The sequence below is a fragment of the Macaca fascicularis genome, chromosome 9 (genome assembly GCF_037993035.2).
Source record: "Macaca fascicularis isolate 582-1 chromosome 9, T2T-MFA8v1.1".
NCBI classification, from domain to species: domain Eukaryota; kingdom Metazoa; phylum Chordata; class Mammalia; order Primates; family Cercopithecidae; genus Macaca; species Macaca fascicularis.
The window spans coordinates 33,012,501-33,026,320 of record NC_088383.1 but is presented as its reverse complement, the minus strand read 5'-3'; the positions used below and the strand labels follow the sequence as shown (position 1 = coordinate 33,026,320).

General features: G+C 38.3%; 1 protein-coding gene across 6 annotated transcripts in view; it reads left to right on the top strand.

Moving 5' to 3' along the window:
* EPC1 (enhancer of polycomb homolog 1) overlaps window positions 1-13,820 on the top strand; it is a 113,166-nt gene that overhangs the window by 95,784 nt on the left and 3,562 nt on the right. For 2 of the 6 annotated variants that reach the window (XR_012417569.1, XR_012417570.1), the window contains exons 10-14: window positions 280-632; window positions 11,111-11,227; window positions 11,895-12,013; window positions 13,008-13,149; window positions 13,260-13,623. Coding sequence is in view for 4 of the 6 variants with exons in the window: in XM_005564925.4 (XP_005564982.1) it covers window positions 280-632; window positions 11,895-12,013; window positions 12,094-12,162; window positions 13,008-13,149; window positions 13,260-13,623 (1,047 nt within the window). In the remaining 2 variants the exon portion in view is untranslated. Of the gene's footprint in view, window positions 1-279; window positions 633-11,110; window positions 11,228-11,894; window positions 12,014-12,093; window positions 12,163-13,007; window positions 13,150-13,259; window positions 13,624-13,820 lie in introns of all 6 variants that reach the window. The other 4 variants (XM_005564925.4, XM_005564923.4, XM_005564926.4 and 1 more) reach the window with 2 other exon arrangements.

The window sequence follows — 13,820 nt, the reverse complement described above, 5'->3', positions numbered from 1 at the left end:
ATAGAATAAATGTGTTCACAACATTTTATAAAGCGTTCATTTTGGTGCTTTGTAATGGAAGTGAAAATCTTTGGTTGAAAAACCATTTGTTAAAAGAACTTTTATTAGAAATTGAGATTGTAGCCTATAAGAACCAAATACTAAAATAATCAACTTTAAAGCTTTAAATATTCAGTATGAGTTGGCCTTTTGGCAGTTGGGGGGAAAAGGAAAAAGATTTCATATATAATCTTTGAATAGCTATTTTAAATAACTGTTTCTTATCTGATTTTTTAATAGGGTCTTACTGGACAGAGCTCATTCAGACTATGACAGTGTGTTTCACCATCTGGATTTGGAAATGCTTTCCTCACCACAACATTCTCCAGTCAATCAGTTTGCCAATACCTCAGAAACAAATACCTCGGACAAATCTTTCTCTAAAGACCTCAGTCAGATACTAGTCAATATCAAATCATGTAGATGGCGGCATTTTAGGCCTCGGACACCATCCCTACATGACAGTGACAATGATGAACTCTCCTGTAGGAAATTATATAGGAGTATAAACCGAACAGGAACAGCACAACCTGGGACCCAGACATGCAGTACCTCTACGCAAAGTAAAAGTAGCAGTGGTTCAGCACACTTTGGTATGTTGACTGTTATGATGTACATTTCTATAGAAATATCAGGTCCAACCATTTGTCATTTGTTTGACTGTGTGGTCTTTACATTTATGGCTTAAAGTCCTTTTCTCTGAAACAGTTAAAAAAAAAAAGAAAAGAAAAAGAAAGATCTTGGTCTAAGTATTTATTTGAATCCTGTTGCTATAGGAGTTTGTATGTATGTGTCTTCATTTAAACATACCTGCGTAAAAAGATGGTTTATTTCTATTTAATATGTGACATTTGTTTCCTGGATATAGTCTGTGAACTACAAGATTTATCATATTTTTCAATAATATGAGAAGAAAATGGGCCATAAATTGTTAACTGTTTTATGTTCAGATATTTCTCTAGTTTTTACCTAGTCTTCTTTAACATAGAGACCAGCAAGTGAATATATATTCATAACCTTATATGCTGACACAGTAATTCAGAATAATTTATTAAAGATAAACTAATTTTTCAGAGAAGAACATTTAAAGGATTAATATTTTTGAAACGTTTCAGATAATATCTATTTGATTATTGTGGCTTTTATTTGAAATGTGTCTAAAATAAATGCTGTTTATTTAAAATATTCCTATAATCTTAGCTGTCTGTTTTAAAGCATAAGTTTGTGTTATTTGAAGCATATATATTGTAGAAATTCACTATTGAATTATGTTACTACTGATTTTTGTAAAGGTAATCTGAGGACTCTAAAGATATTTCTTGTTCCCCTAATTCACCCTGTAGGATTATAGTTAAACTGCTTCATAAATATGAACATTTGCTCTGATTCTTAAAGACCTCCAGAAAATGTTCCGTAAACTAGTTTACTTGGTGGTTAAAAAATGTACAGTTGACTCCTGAACAACATGAGGGTTAGGGGCACCTCCCCATGCAGTCCAAAATTCATGTATAACTTTGACTCCCCAAAAACTTGACTAATAGCCTGCTCCTGACCAGAATTACCAATAACATAAACAGTCCATTAGTCTGTTAACATAAACAGTCCAAACATACATATTTTGTATGTTATATGTATTCTGTACTATATTCTTAAAACAAGCTAGGAAAAAGAACATGTTATTAAGAAATTTATAGAGCCAGGCATGGTGGCTCATGCCTGTAATCCCAGCACTTTGGGAGGCTAAAGTGGGCAGATTGCTTGACCCCAGGAGTTCAAGACTAGCCTGGGCAACATGGTGAAACCCCATCTCTACAAAATATACAAAAATTAGCTGGGTGTGGTAGTGAGCGCCTGTAGTCTCAGCTACTCAGGAGACTGAGGTGGTAGCAGCCCAGAAGGTCGAGGCTGCAGTGAGCCGAGATCGTGCCACTGCCTTCCAGCCTTCACAGCAAAGCAAAACCCTGTTTCAAAAAAAAAAAAAAAGAAATTCATAGAGGAAAGAAAATACATTACATTTACTAATCATTAAGTGTAAGTGGATCATCATAAAGGTCTTTATCCTCGTCATCTTCACATTGAGGAGAAGGAGGGGTTAGTCTTGTCATCTGAGGGGTGACAGAAGCAGAAGATAATTTACAAATAAGTGGACCCAGGCAGTTCAAACCCATGTTATTCAAGGGTCAGCTGTACTTCTGTGAAATGGAAGTCTTTCAGCTCATGAGAAAAATAATCACAATTCAGAAATCAACTGGAAGATAAAGCTATTTTAGGGCCGAATAGCTTATTTATAATCCCATTAATGTTACTGTCTTTATCACCAAAAGCCAGTTTCTCTCTACTTTTATAGTCTTAAGAATCAAAATAAAGAACTTTTCAATAAAGACTTAAATATAGTGTTAGAGTAGAGGTTTTAACAGTATAAACTTCTCATAGGTTACCCTGGTAATGAAGCTTTCTAAGCTGTAAAAAATTCTTTGAGACTTCTCAGAAAATAGGCATGTTCTGTCAATCTCTATCTTCTCCACCCCTTAAATAGAGAAGTTGAAGTGTATAACTATCCTAAATATTTAAGAATTTTATAATGCTCTTTTTTTTGAAAAATGTTTTGCTCTACTGCTTTAAATAGGCATATTAATAACAGCTGTAAAACTTGGTTGATTTGTGTTTGCCAAAGAACATTAAAAGATGAGCATTACCAAAAGCTTAGCTGAAAAGAAATAATTAGTAACCTTGTAATTTTTCTTTTTTATCATTTCCCTCATATATGCAATACAACTATTTATTTATGTATTTAAGACTGGATCTTTGTCTGTCAGCCAGACTGGAGTACAGTGGCACAGTCATGGCTCACTGCAGCCTCAACTTCCCAAGCTTAAGCGATCCTCCCACCTCAGCCTCCTGGGTAGCTAGGACTGCAGGCGTATGCCACCATGGCTGGCTAATTTTTTGTAAGAGACAGGATCTCTCTATGTTGCCCAGGCTGATCTCAAACTCCTGGCCTCAAGTGATCCTCCTGCCTTGGCCTCCCAAAGTGCTAGGGTTTCAGGGGTGAGCCACTGCACCCAGCCTTGATACTACTTTTTAAAAATGAGTTTATCTATTTTTTTTCCTATTGTCTTAATTATTTTCAATTTCTCCTTAAACTTTGCTAGATCTTGTAATACTTAGAGGATAGATACCTACAGACTACTGTAGGGTGACACTATTCATTTATATTTGTGAATATTCCAGAGACCTAAAGCTTTTCTCTGCATACTCTATAGAGTATATTGCAGTGCACCCATATCATAAGTGCATTTCACTTAATCCAACTCCAGACCCCTGAAGGAAAAAAAAGAAAATTTAGGCCAGGCGTGATGGCTCATGCCTGTAATCCCAGGACTTTGGGAGGCTGAGGCCGGCAGATCACCTGAGGTCAGGAGTTCCAGACTAGCCTGGCTAATATGACGAAACCCGGTCTCTACTAAAAATACAAAAATTAGCGGGGCATGATGGCGGGTGCCTGTAATCCCAGCTACTCAGGAGGCTGAGGCAGGGAGAATGGCTTGAACTTGGGAGTCAGAGGTTGCAGTGAGCCGAGATTATGCCATTGCATTCCAGCCTGGGCGACAGAGCGAAACTCCATCTCAAAAAAAAAAAGAAAAAAGAAAATGTAGCAGCTCAAATGTTATACAGAATTCTAAATACAATTTACTGAAAGAATATATTCTCCAGAGTGAGCCTGGAGTAGGGGAAGTTGAATGTGTTGCTCCTCTTACAGCATGAGTGCCTGCATTGCCACTTTATTCATAGGTTAAGCATCTTACCTCATTCAGTAGTAATTGTGATTTTAAAGATAATTTTTAATTTTCATACGGCATGGCCCCCACATACAAACCAGACTACTTCCTCTGGCAGTTAACCAAAGAAACTCTGATGTAGTCTGATGCCAGCAGAAAAACTGGCAGCGTTGGGCTTATTAAAAGAGTCAGGCCAGGCACGGTAGGTCATGCTTGTAATCCCAGCACTTTGGGAGGCCGAGGCGGGCAGATCGCCTGAGATCACCTGAGGTCAGGAGTTCAAGACCAGCCTGGCCAACATGGCAAAACCCGTCTCTATTAAAAATACAAAAATTGGCCAGGCGTGGTGGCTCACGCCTGTAATCCCAGCACTTTGGGAGGCCAAGACGGGCGGATCACGAGGTCAGGAGATCGAGACCATCCTGGCTAACATGATGAAACTCTGTCTCTACTAAAAAAGAAAAGAAAATTAGCCGGGCATGGTGTCAGGCGCCTGTAGCCTCCCAAGTAGCTGCTGGGGAGGCTGAGGCAGGAGAATGGCGTGAACCCGGGAGGCGGAGCTTGCAGTGAGCCGAGGTGGCGCCTCTGCACTCCAGCCTGGGTGACAGAGCAAGACTCCATCTCAAAAAAAAAAAGGAAAAAAAAATACAAAAATTAGCCAGACGTGGTGGTGGGTGCCTATAATTCCAGCTACTCAGGAGGCTGAGGCAGGAAATTCGCTTGAACCCAGGTGGTGGAGGTTGCAGTGAGACAACATCACGCCACTGCACTCCAGCCTGGTTGACAGGGCAAGACTCCGTCTCAAAATAAATAAATAATAAAAATTATGCATGAAACAGAGTATTGACTGCATTTTGACTATGGCCCATCACTTGAGGCCAGGTGTAGAATTTTCCACTTGTAGTATCAGGTCAATGCAGAGAAGGTTTTGGTTCTTGGAGCATTTCAGATTTCTGACTTTCATATTAGAGATTGCTCAACATGTTTATGAGTTTGGAAGTTAACTATTTTGTAAAATACAAGTCACCTGATAAGCTTTGCTGCTATTTAAGCCAAATATATGAGTTATAATATAGCCATTTCTGAATATTCAATCATTGTTTTTTTTGTTTGTCTTGTTTTTGAGACGGAGTCTTGCTCTGTTGCCCAGGCTGGAATACAGTGGCATGATCTCAGCTCACTGCAACCTCCACCTCCCCGGTTCAAGCAGTTCTCTGCCTCAGCCTCCCAAGTAGCTGGGATTACAGGCACCCACCACCATGCCTGTTTTTGTATTTTTAGTAGAAACAGGGTTTCACCATCTTGGCCAGGCTGGTCTTGAACTCCTGACCTCATGATCCACCCATCTCGGCCTCCCAGAGTGCTGGGATTACAGGCGTCAGCCACCGTGCCTGGCCTTTTTTTCGAGACACAGTTTCACTCTGTCTCTCAGGCTGGAGTGCCATGGCGTGATCTCACTCACTGCAACCTCTGCCCACTGGCTTCAAGTGATTCTCATGCCTCAGCCTCCTAGGTAGCTGGGATTACAGGGGCACACCACCACACCCAGCTAATTTTTGTATTATTAGTAGAGATGGGGTTTCACCATGTTGGCCAGGCTGGTCTTGAACTCTTGACCTCAAGTGATCCGCCCACCTTGGCCTCCCAAAGTGCTGGGAGTTTTAAGTTAAATCGGAAATTCTAAATGAAGATAATAGAAGTCCATTTTAGTAAAGTGCATGAGCTTTAATATGCTCATTTTATAGTCTGTTTCAGCTACTCAGAATCTTTTTTACTTTCCTTCCCACTCTTGACTATTTTGCATATTTGTATAGCCTGAGCAGTCAGGTATTAGGCTTCCTAATACCCGAGTATTGTGTGAGTTAGGTGTGTTGAGTGCTTGGTCCTCTGGATACCATGCAGCAGGATAGCACAGTGGTAAGGACTGGGAAAGACCATATGTGTATATGGAATTTTGGGGGCTAGGTTTTAGTACTTAAGGATAAATTGTATATTTTTAATAATCTTCAGTTAATAGGTGATTTTGGACAGTTTCCAAATACAGTTTTGTTTTTTGTTTTTTGTTTTTTTAACTCACAAAAGCACCTTGGGAAGTTGAGTGTTCAGTGACTGAGTATTCATTTGCATAAGGACTCTTATGTAAGAGTCCTTATATAATTCAGAAAGACTGGAAACAAAGTGATTTTTAAGCTAGTGAATTCCTAATTTCCAGTAAAATTTCACCAGCATTCTGAATTATTTTTCTAAGCTTTCATATCTGCAGTAAAGATTTGGTTTATTTTTATAAACGAATAGGAGATACGTGGTTAGAATGATATGTTCCAAGTCTTAATATCTATAACTTAGTGCAATTTAGTTTGTAACATAACATTTTAATCTTACTGTGGAAAAGGAACTCTAGATTTGAGCACTGAATATTTTGTAAGGTTTTGTGAATCTGCAGGACCTTGACTTTATTCAAATGTGTTCCAAAATTCAGAATTTTTGTTTCTTTTTTTTTTTTTTTTGAGACAGAGTCTTGCTCTGTCGCCCAGGCTGGAGTGCAGTAGCACAATCTCGGCTCACTGCAACCTCCGCCTCCTGGGTTCAGCAATTCTCCCACCTCAGCCTCCCGAGTAGCTGGGACTACAGGTGCGCACCACTACACCTGGCTAATTTTTGTATTTTTTTAGTAGAGATGGGGTTTTACCATATTGACCAGGCTGGTCTCAAACTCCTGACCTCGTGAGCCTCCGTGCCCAGCCTCAGAACTTTTTTGCTATAGAAGGTGGATTATTACATAACATCTGTAGCAGAGTCAGGAGTAGCACCTGTAGTAAAATACATTAATAGTTCTATACTCATATAATAAAGTGCAAGAATATTCACACTAAGAGGAATATTTGACTGCAGATAATCTCTTGTTCAATCATTCATAGCCAGATGAGGTCAGGTCTGGTCATAGTTTGCCAACAAATGAATTACAACAAACTTTGGTTTTCAAATTAGATTTCTAGATGGCTGATAAGGGCTCATGAATCCTGTCAACTCAGTCTCATTAATTTAGGAGATCATACTTTAATAACTGCCTGAAGAATCATTTTGCTTTATATTTCTTTAAAGTTATCTTTTGTTTTATATTAAAATAATGTTTGGCCTGTGTACCAAAAGAAATTTCTAATTCATGGTCTTTAGGCATTTGGGGTTACTTTTGGTTTTATTAAAAACAAAGTATACATTTTGAGGGGCCGGGTGCTGTGGTTCACGCCTGTAATCCCAGCAGTTTGGGAGGCCAAGGCAGGTGGATCAGGAGTTCAAGACCAGCCTGGCAAACATGGTGAAAACTCCATCTCTACTAAAAATACAAAAACTATCCTGGTGTAGTGGCACACACCTGTAATCCCAGCTACACGAGAGGCTGAGGCAGGAGAATCGCTTGAACCCGGGAGGCCTGGGCAACAGAGTGAGACTCCCCCACCCAAAAAAAGTGTACATTTTGGTAATCTAAACTCCATCTTTCACAGCTGAATGTTTCCTTAGCACCCATCACTTTCCCCTCAGCTTCTCTCCTTTGATCATCTCCGTCGATGACCTTTAGCTATAAGAGTACAGTGCACAGAGCAGCAGTCTGAGCTATAGGCTGTCCAGCTGCTGATGCACCGTACCATGACTTCCCTGTAGTACAAGTGGACTCAGAGTCTTAGGCTGCGTGCAGTGGCTCACGCCTGCAATCACAGCACTTTGGGAGGCCAAAGCAAGGGTGGATTGCTTGAGCCTAAGGAGTTCAAGACCAGCCTGAGCAACATGGTGAAACCCCCATCTCTACAAAAAATAAAAAAATTAGCCAGGCATAGTGGTGCTCGCCTATAGTCCCAGCTAGAGCTACTTGGGAGGCTGAAGTGGGAGGACCAGTTGAGCCCAGGAGGTCGAGGCTGCAGTGAGCCCATATCACACCACTGCACTCCAGCTTAGGCAACAGAGTGAGACCCTGTCTCAAAAAAAAAAAAATTCTGCCCCAGAGAATTGGTTACTTAGAAGCTACCAAAACAAAGGTAGTTTCTACTTCTGCCTAAGTATTTCTAGTGAAGGTAAATTTAACAACTTTCTAGATCGAGTTATTTGAGGATCTTGGTTAGCACATTTGTCTATGTATTGAACCAAAAACTGCCTTCTTAAATTTAAAGTTGCAGGTCCCTGGTTTGCTCATGGAAGTATACCGAGTGAGTTTGCTCCCCCTCCGGCATCATGATGGCCTTCACACAGTTGAAGTCCTATCATGCTTCCTTTCCTAGTCCCATTCCTGGTTAAATATTTGGAGCTTTTAATCCCATCCCACACATAGGATTCTCCCTGCATAGACTCTTGTTTGTCAGGTGCTCTAGGTATGCGGGCTTTTTAAGCACTTGATTCATACTGTTGGTACATCAGAAGTTAGATTTCTTATAAATATTAAATCCAAGAATTTTTGTCTATTTTTCAATTTAAAATCTCATTGCTTTGGGGTTCTCTTTTCCTTCCACTACTACATCTGTGTGACCTCAGAAGTTTCTTCATCTCTAGGTGAGGTTGTAGGAAGAAATCCTACAACCTCCAAGAGTCCTTCCTGACCTCAAAACTTTCCGGTTTTGTGTAAGGATTCTGACTCTAGATTTGGTCCTCTGTCAGCAACAACCATCTTGCCCACCTTTGTGTGAATTACAAACTTGATTCCCACACCATATCAAGAGGTAAACATACAACCTAAAAATGTTCTACCTTGATATCTCAATCCATTCATAGACATTTAGAGAGGGTGAGGGTGGTCATTTTTGTCTTATTTCCATTTAGCATTTGGTTAGACTTTCAGGTTATAATGGTATCATGACCTGAGGTCATCTCAGGATAAAGACCCGGGAACTTTTTCTGGATAAATAATGTATACAACCCAGTTCAGATTTCATTTGCCCATATTTACTACCTTTGTCCAAGTTTTTCTACTCATTCACACTAGAACCTTCTTTAGGAATTGAACTTTATTTCTCAGAAGAAATATAAAACCTTAGCATCTCATAGCTGAAAAGGACCTTAATGATCACCTAATTTAATCTCATTCTCATTTTATTTATGTATGTATTTATTTTTAAGATGTAGTCTCACTCTGTGGCCCACCCTGGAGTGCAGTGGTGCAGTCTTAGCTCACCGCAACCTCTGCCTCCTGGGTTCGAGCGATTCTCGTGCCTCAGCCTCCTGAGTAGCTGGGATTACAGGCGTGCGCCACCACGCCTGGCTAAATTTTTGTATTTTTAGTAGAGACGGGGTTTCACCATGTTGGTCATGATGGTCTCAAATTCCTGACTTCAGGTGATCCACCCGCCTCAGCATCACAAAGTGCTAGGATTACAGGCGTGAGCCATGGCGCCCACCCTGTCTTTCTCATTTTAGATGAAGACACAGAGTCCCAAAAGATCTAACTTTCCCAGGAATAGAGAGCTAGTTATGATACAGCTGAGGACTAAGAATGTCAAGGTCTTTTGGCCCCTAGACCATGGTTTTTGTTACCACCACTTTCAACTTAAGGGTTGCTCTGTGCATTTTTCTTAGACTATTTGCCAAAAGTGTCCAGGAAAAATTTCATAACTAGACTCTGTAGAAGACAGCAATATCTAACAAATAGGCCAACATAGTAATCTAAAATGTTGATTGCATTTTTTCTTTTTTTTTTTTGAGACAGAGTCTCACTCTGTCACCCAGGCTGGAGTGCAATGGCCTGGTATCAGCTAACTGCAACCTCCACCTCCCGGGTTCAAGCGATTCTCCTGTCTCAGCCTCCCAAGTAGCTGGGAATACAGGCTCATGCCACCACACCCAGCTAATTTTTGCATTTTTAATAGAGACGGGGTTTCACTATCTTGGTCAGGCTGGTCTCGAACTCCTAACCTCGTGATCCACCCATCTTGGCCTCCCAAAGTGTTGGGATTATAGGTGTGAGCCACTGCACCTGGCCTTGATTGCATTTTTATTTCCAAGTCTGTATTAGGAAGAAGTTAACAGTTGTTAAGAAGTGAAATTCACAAGACCTTCAAAGACCCAGGATTAAGATGTTAAATAAGGCAAAAATATTTGGACTTTATTCATGTGAATTTCTAATTAGTTCCTGATAAATGTTTAATTAAACACACACACCAGCAAAGTTCTACAAAAGAATACTTTCTTTCATCTATATAGACTTTCATACATAGACATTCAGTGAATGCTAAATTATGGTTTTTCTATATATGTAATGACCTGACCTTCCAAAAATGGTTTGCTTTTAAATTTACTGAGCATTCTCTACTAGAAAAGCCAAGGCTTAGGCCACACACTCAAACGTAGGAAATTCAGCTGTAAATCTCAAAAATATATTGGCAAAAGTATCTAGTGAATCAAGGATCCTTACATTTAAATAATTGCTTTTTGTGGATATTTTTTAAACATAAGGAGAATATTAACTATGAAATTGTTTTAGGGCAGCATTGACCTTTTCTTTTTAGATTTTCTTCAAGTTTCAAAACAACACATTTCTGTTTATATGGAAATGATCATGTTGACAGTTATTTTTATGTCAGTATTTAAGGAGCATTCTATTATCAATAAAAATCTTTTCTAAAGATTGCAGATTTGTGAATTACAACCATAGTAGGAAAAGGAGCTCATCAAAGGACAGATGCCAACTGAACAGATTTTAACACACACAGAAAATAAGAAAACCAATTTCCAACAAGAAGTTACTTTTTTGCCCTTGTAACCCAAGAACTTAGTTCGACTCAAGTATGAGAGCCTGTGTAGATACTAATAACTTATGAGGTTTTCTTGAATATTATTTCACAATTTTCTGATCCATTCAAAATATGGCAGAATTTGTACCTAAGCATTTTCTAGTTGTACCAGGCAGAGACTATATCCTGGAGGGTACAGAAAGATTCTTCATGAGTTACATAAGTGAAAATTATAAGACCTGAAGTGATATTCTAGCTAAATTATCAAACTGCAGTTAAACAAGAACAAATTAGGTGACAGTATTTTGAAAACATTAAACTTTAGATTGAGGAAATGTGCATGATTTATGGATTCCCTGGTAGCCAGGGATGTATGATAAATCTTTTTTTGTTTTAATTAATTACTCAAACAAACATCACAGTCTTCTTAAAGACGCCTTTAAAGTCAGAGGTATTGTGATTGTATGTGCTTTTTTTTTTTTTTAATTGGCAAAAAGAGAAAAAGGTTTCCTTTTTAAAAACTGCACACACTTTTTTGGGGGGGTAATAAATGAACATTTTTTTGTTTGTTTTTTTTAGAACTGAGCTCTCCATAGACAAACATAAGTAGCATAACACAGTGTCTTTCCTCAGACATCATTCTGTACAGTAAATCAACATAAACAACTCCGTTCTTATTGACTGGATTTTTTCCAGGTGGGTTAATTGGGTGGGGAAAATTAATTAACCTTAACATTGGAGCCTCTTTTCTTCCTGTTAAACTTAAAGGATGAGTTCTTTAAAAAAAAAAAAAAAAAAAAAAAAAAAAGGCAATAAACCAACCAACAACTGTAATCTTTCATATAGAGGAAAATTTTTAATGACTATAATTAGAAAATATGTAGAACAATTAGTATATATACACAGAGCTGTTAGGGATCATCTGAATGCATTGGGAAGATATGGATTAAATAGAAATCAAATGGTAATTATCAGAATTTCTCTCAAGCTCAGTGCAAAGTTGAATTCCAAATCTATGGATTTTAAAAGCTGATATTACCTTTCTACACTGTCTAGAACAAGTGTCACAGCTTAAAAAAAAAAAAAGTGATGTTGAAATTTGGGAAGTGAGAAGTTCTCTTTCCTGTGTTTAATTCAGGAAGTTTAATTTTTTTTTTCTTTAAATTCATGCCAGTCTTGTTAAATGTGGTAGCAGAAACACAGAAATTTTCATTTGGAAGTGATCTTTAGCAGGATCATGATCCTTTGTCAGATGCTTCAATTTTGCACAAATTTCTTTTAATGCAGAATTTTCGTTTTAGTATTGTAAGACATATATGACAGCTGGGCATTTGTATAAAGTGTTTCTTTATTTTATGTTCAGCATTTACAGCCGAACAATACCAGCAACATCAACAGCAACTGGCACTCATGCAGAAACAGCAGCTTGCACAAATTCAGCAACAGCAAGCAAATAGTAATTCCTCCACCAACACATCACAGGTGAGGGATTTGTCTGTCTTATGATTATCCCTCATTGTTTCCCACCAGAGTTCATCTCTAATTACCAACTGTTGTCATAGAACCTTGCATCTAACCAGCAGAAAAGTGGCTTTCGCCTGAATATACAGGGTTTAGAAAGAACACTACAGGTGAGTATGGAAGCTGTTGCCTCTGCTCCCTATTTTAAAAAGTAAAACTAAGCACTTAGTTAAATGAGATGAAGATACTGTCTTCCCGTCTGACCTGTAGTCCGTTAATGTACCTCTTGAATATATAACCCCACCCAGTTCATTCTGTTGGGCATGTTAATTATTATTAAGACTTTTAAAATTATGCAAAAATAACCTTTCCTACTGTTGAAAGAGATAACTTTTAAACCTAAAGCATGATAAATGTTTGCCATTTAAACACATGTAGGACATAAAGCTGAGTTTTGAGTCTCTATGCATCTTGCAGGAAAAATTTATTTTTAAAAAGTTGAGGGGCCTATCAATTTCTAGGTTAAATTATGTGATATTTTGTTGCTTCCATTTCTAAAGGGAAAGTTATCTTATCCCAAAGGTACCTTTCATTGTGTGTGTATACATACGTGTGTGTATAAGTTAGGTGAAGGAAGTTTACGTATTTATTCATTCATTATATGGATTTGCAAATCACTGAAATGTTTACTAGCGTATTTCTTGTCCAACATTTTGTGTTGGAGGTTTGCTGTTTCCACATTATAGAAGGCTTATTTTGGTAATCGACTTATACATATTATATATTGTCACATATGAAGCAAAATTTACAACTTAGATTACTTTTCATTTTTCAAATATATGACTATCAAAAGAGATGATTACTGTTGCATCTCAAGGTACTAAAAAAGAAAGATTTCAGTGGTTTGCCGTTTTTACTTACTATATTCAAACTGATTTTGGTATACATGTGTAGCTTTGCTACTGATTTGATACTAAGTGATACTGATTAGATTTCTTTTGTATTTTCTTTTTAGGGTTTTGTTTCTAAGACTTTGGATTCTGCTAGTGCTCAGTTTGCTGCTTCTGCTTTGGTGACATCAGAACAACTGATGGGATTCAAGATGAAGGATGATGTGGTGCTTGGAATCGGGGTGAATGGTGTCCTTCCAGCCTCAGGTAAGAATAAATAGACATTTAAATCGTTTGGGTTATATTTATAACATATATCTATAGTGTAAACAGCAAAGTTGTACATTGTTTAGATGTATGTTTCTTTTTCTCTCTAGGAGTATACAAGGGCTTACACCTCAGTAGTACTACACCAACAGCACTTGTACATACAAGTCCATCAACGGCAGGTTCAGCTTTGTTACAGCCTTCAAATATTACACAGACTTCAAGTTCCCACAGTGCACTGAGTCATCAAGTAACTGCTGCCAATTCTGCAACTACTCAGGTTCTGATTGGGAACAACATTCGATTAACTGTACCTTCATCAGTTGCCACTGTAAACTCTATTGCCCCAATAAATGCACGACATATACCGAGGACTTTAAGTGCTGTTCCATCATCTGCCTTAAAGCTGGCTGCCGCAGCAAACTGTCAAGTTTCCAAGGTCCCATCTTCATCCTCTGTAGATTCAGTTCCAAGGTGAGTAGTTATTTTAGCCTAACATACCTGGAATAGGAGATCTAACTTCAGTCCTCCAGCATTGTTCTTTACCTATTTCTTTGTGCTTCCTGTTCTGTTCTTTTTATACATTAAAAATGTATAGTTGAGAATTGATCATTTTTTTATTCAAGAACTAAACAGTTCTTGAACACTTAATTCAATATTAAGAATTTGAA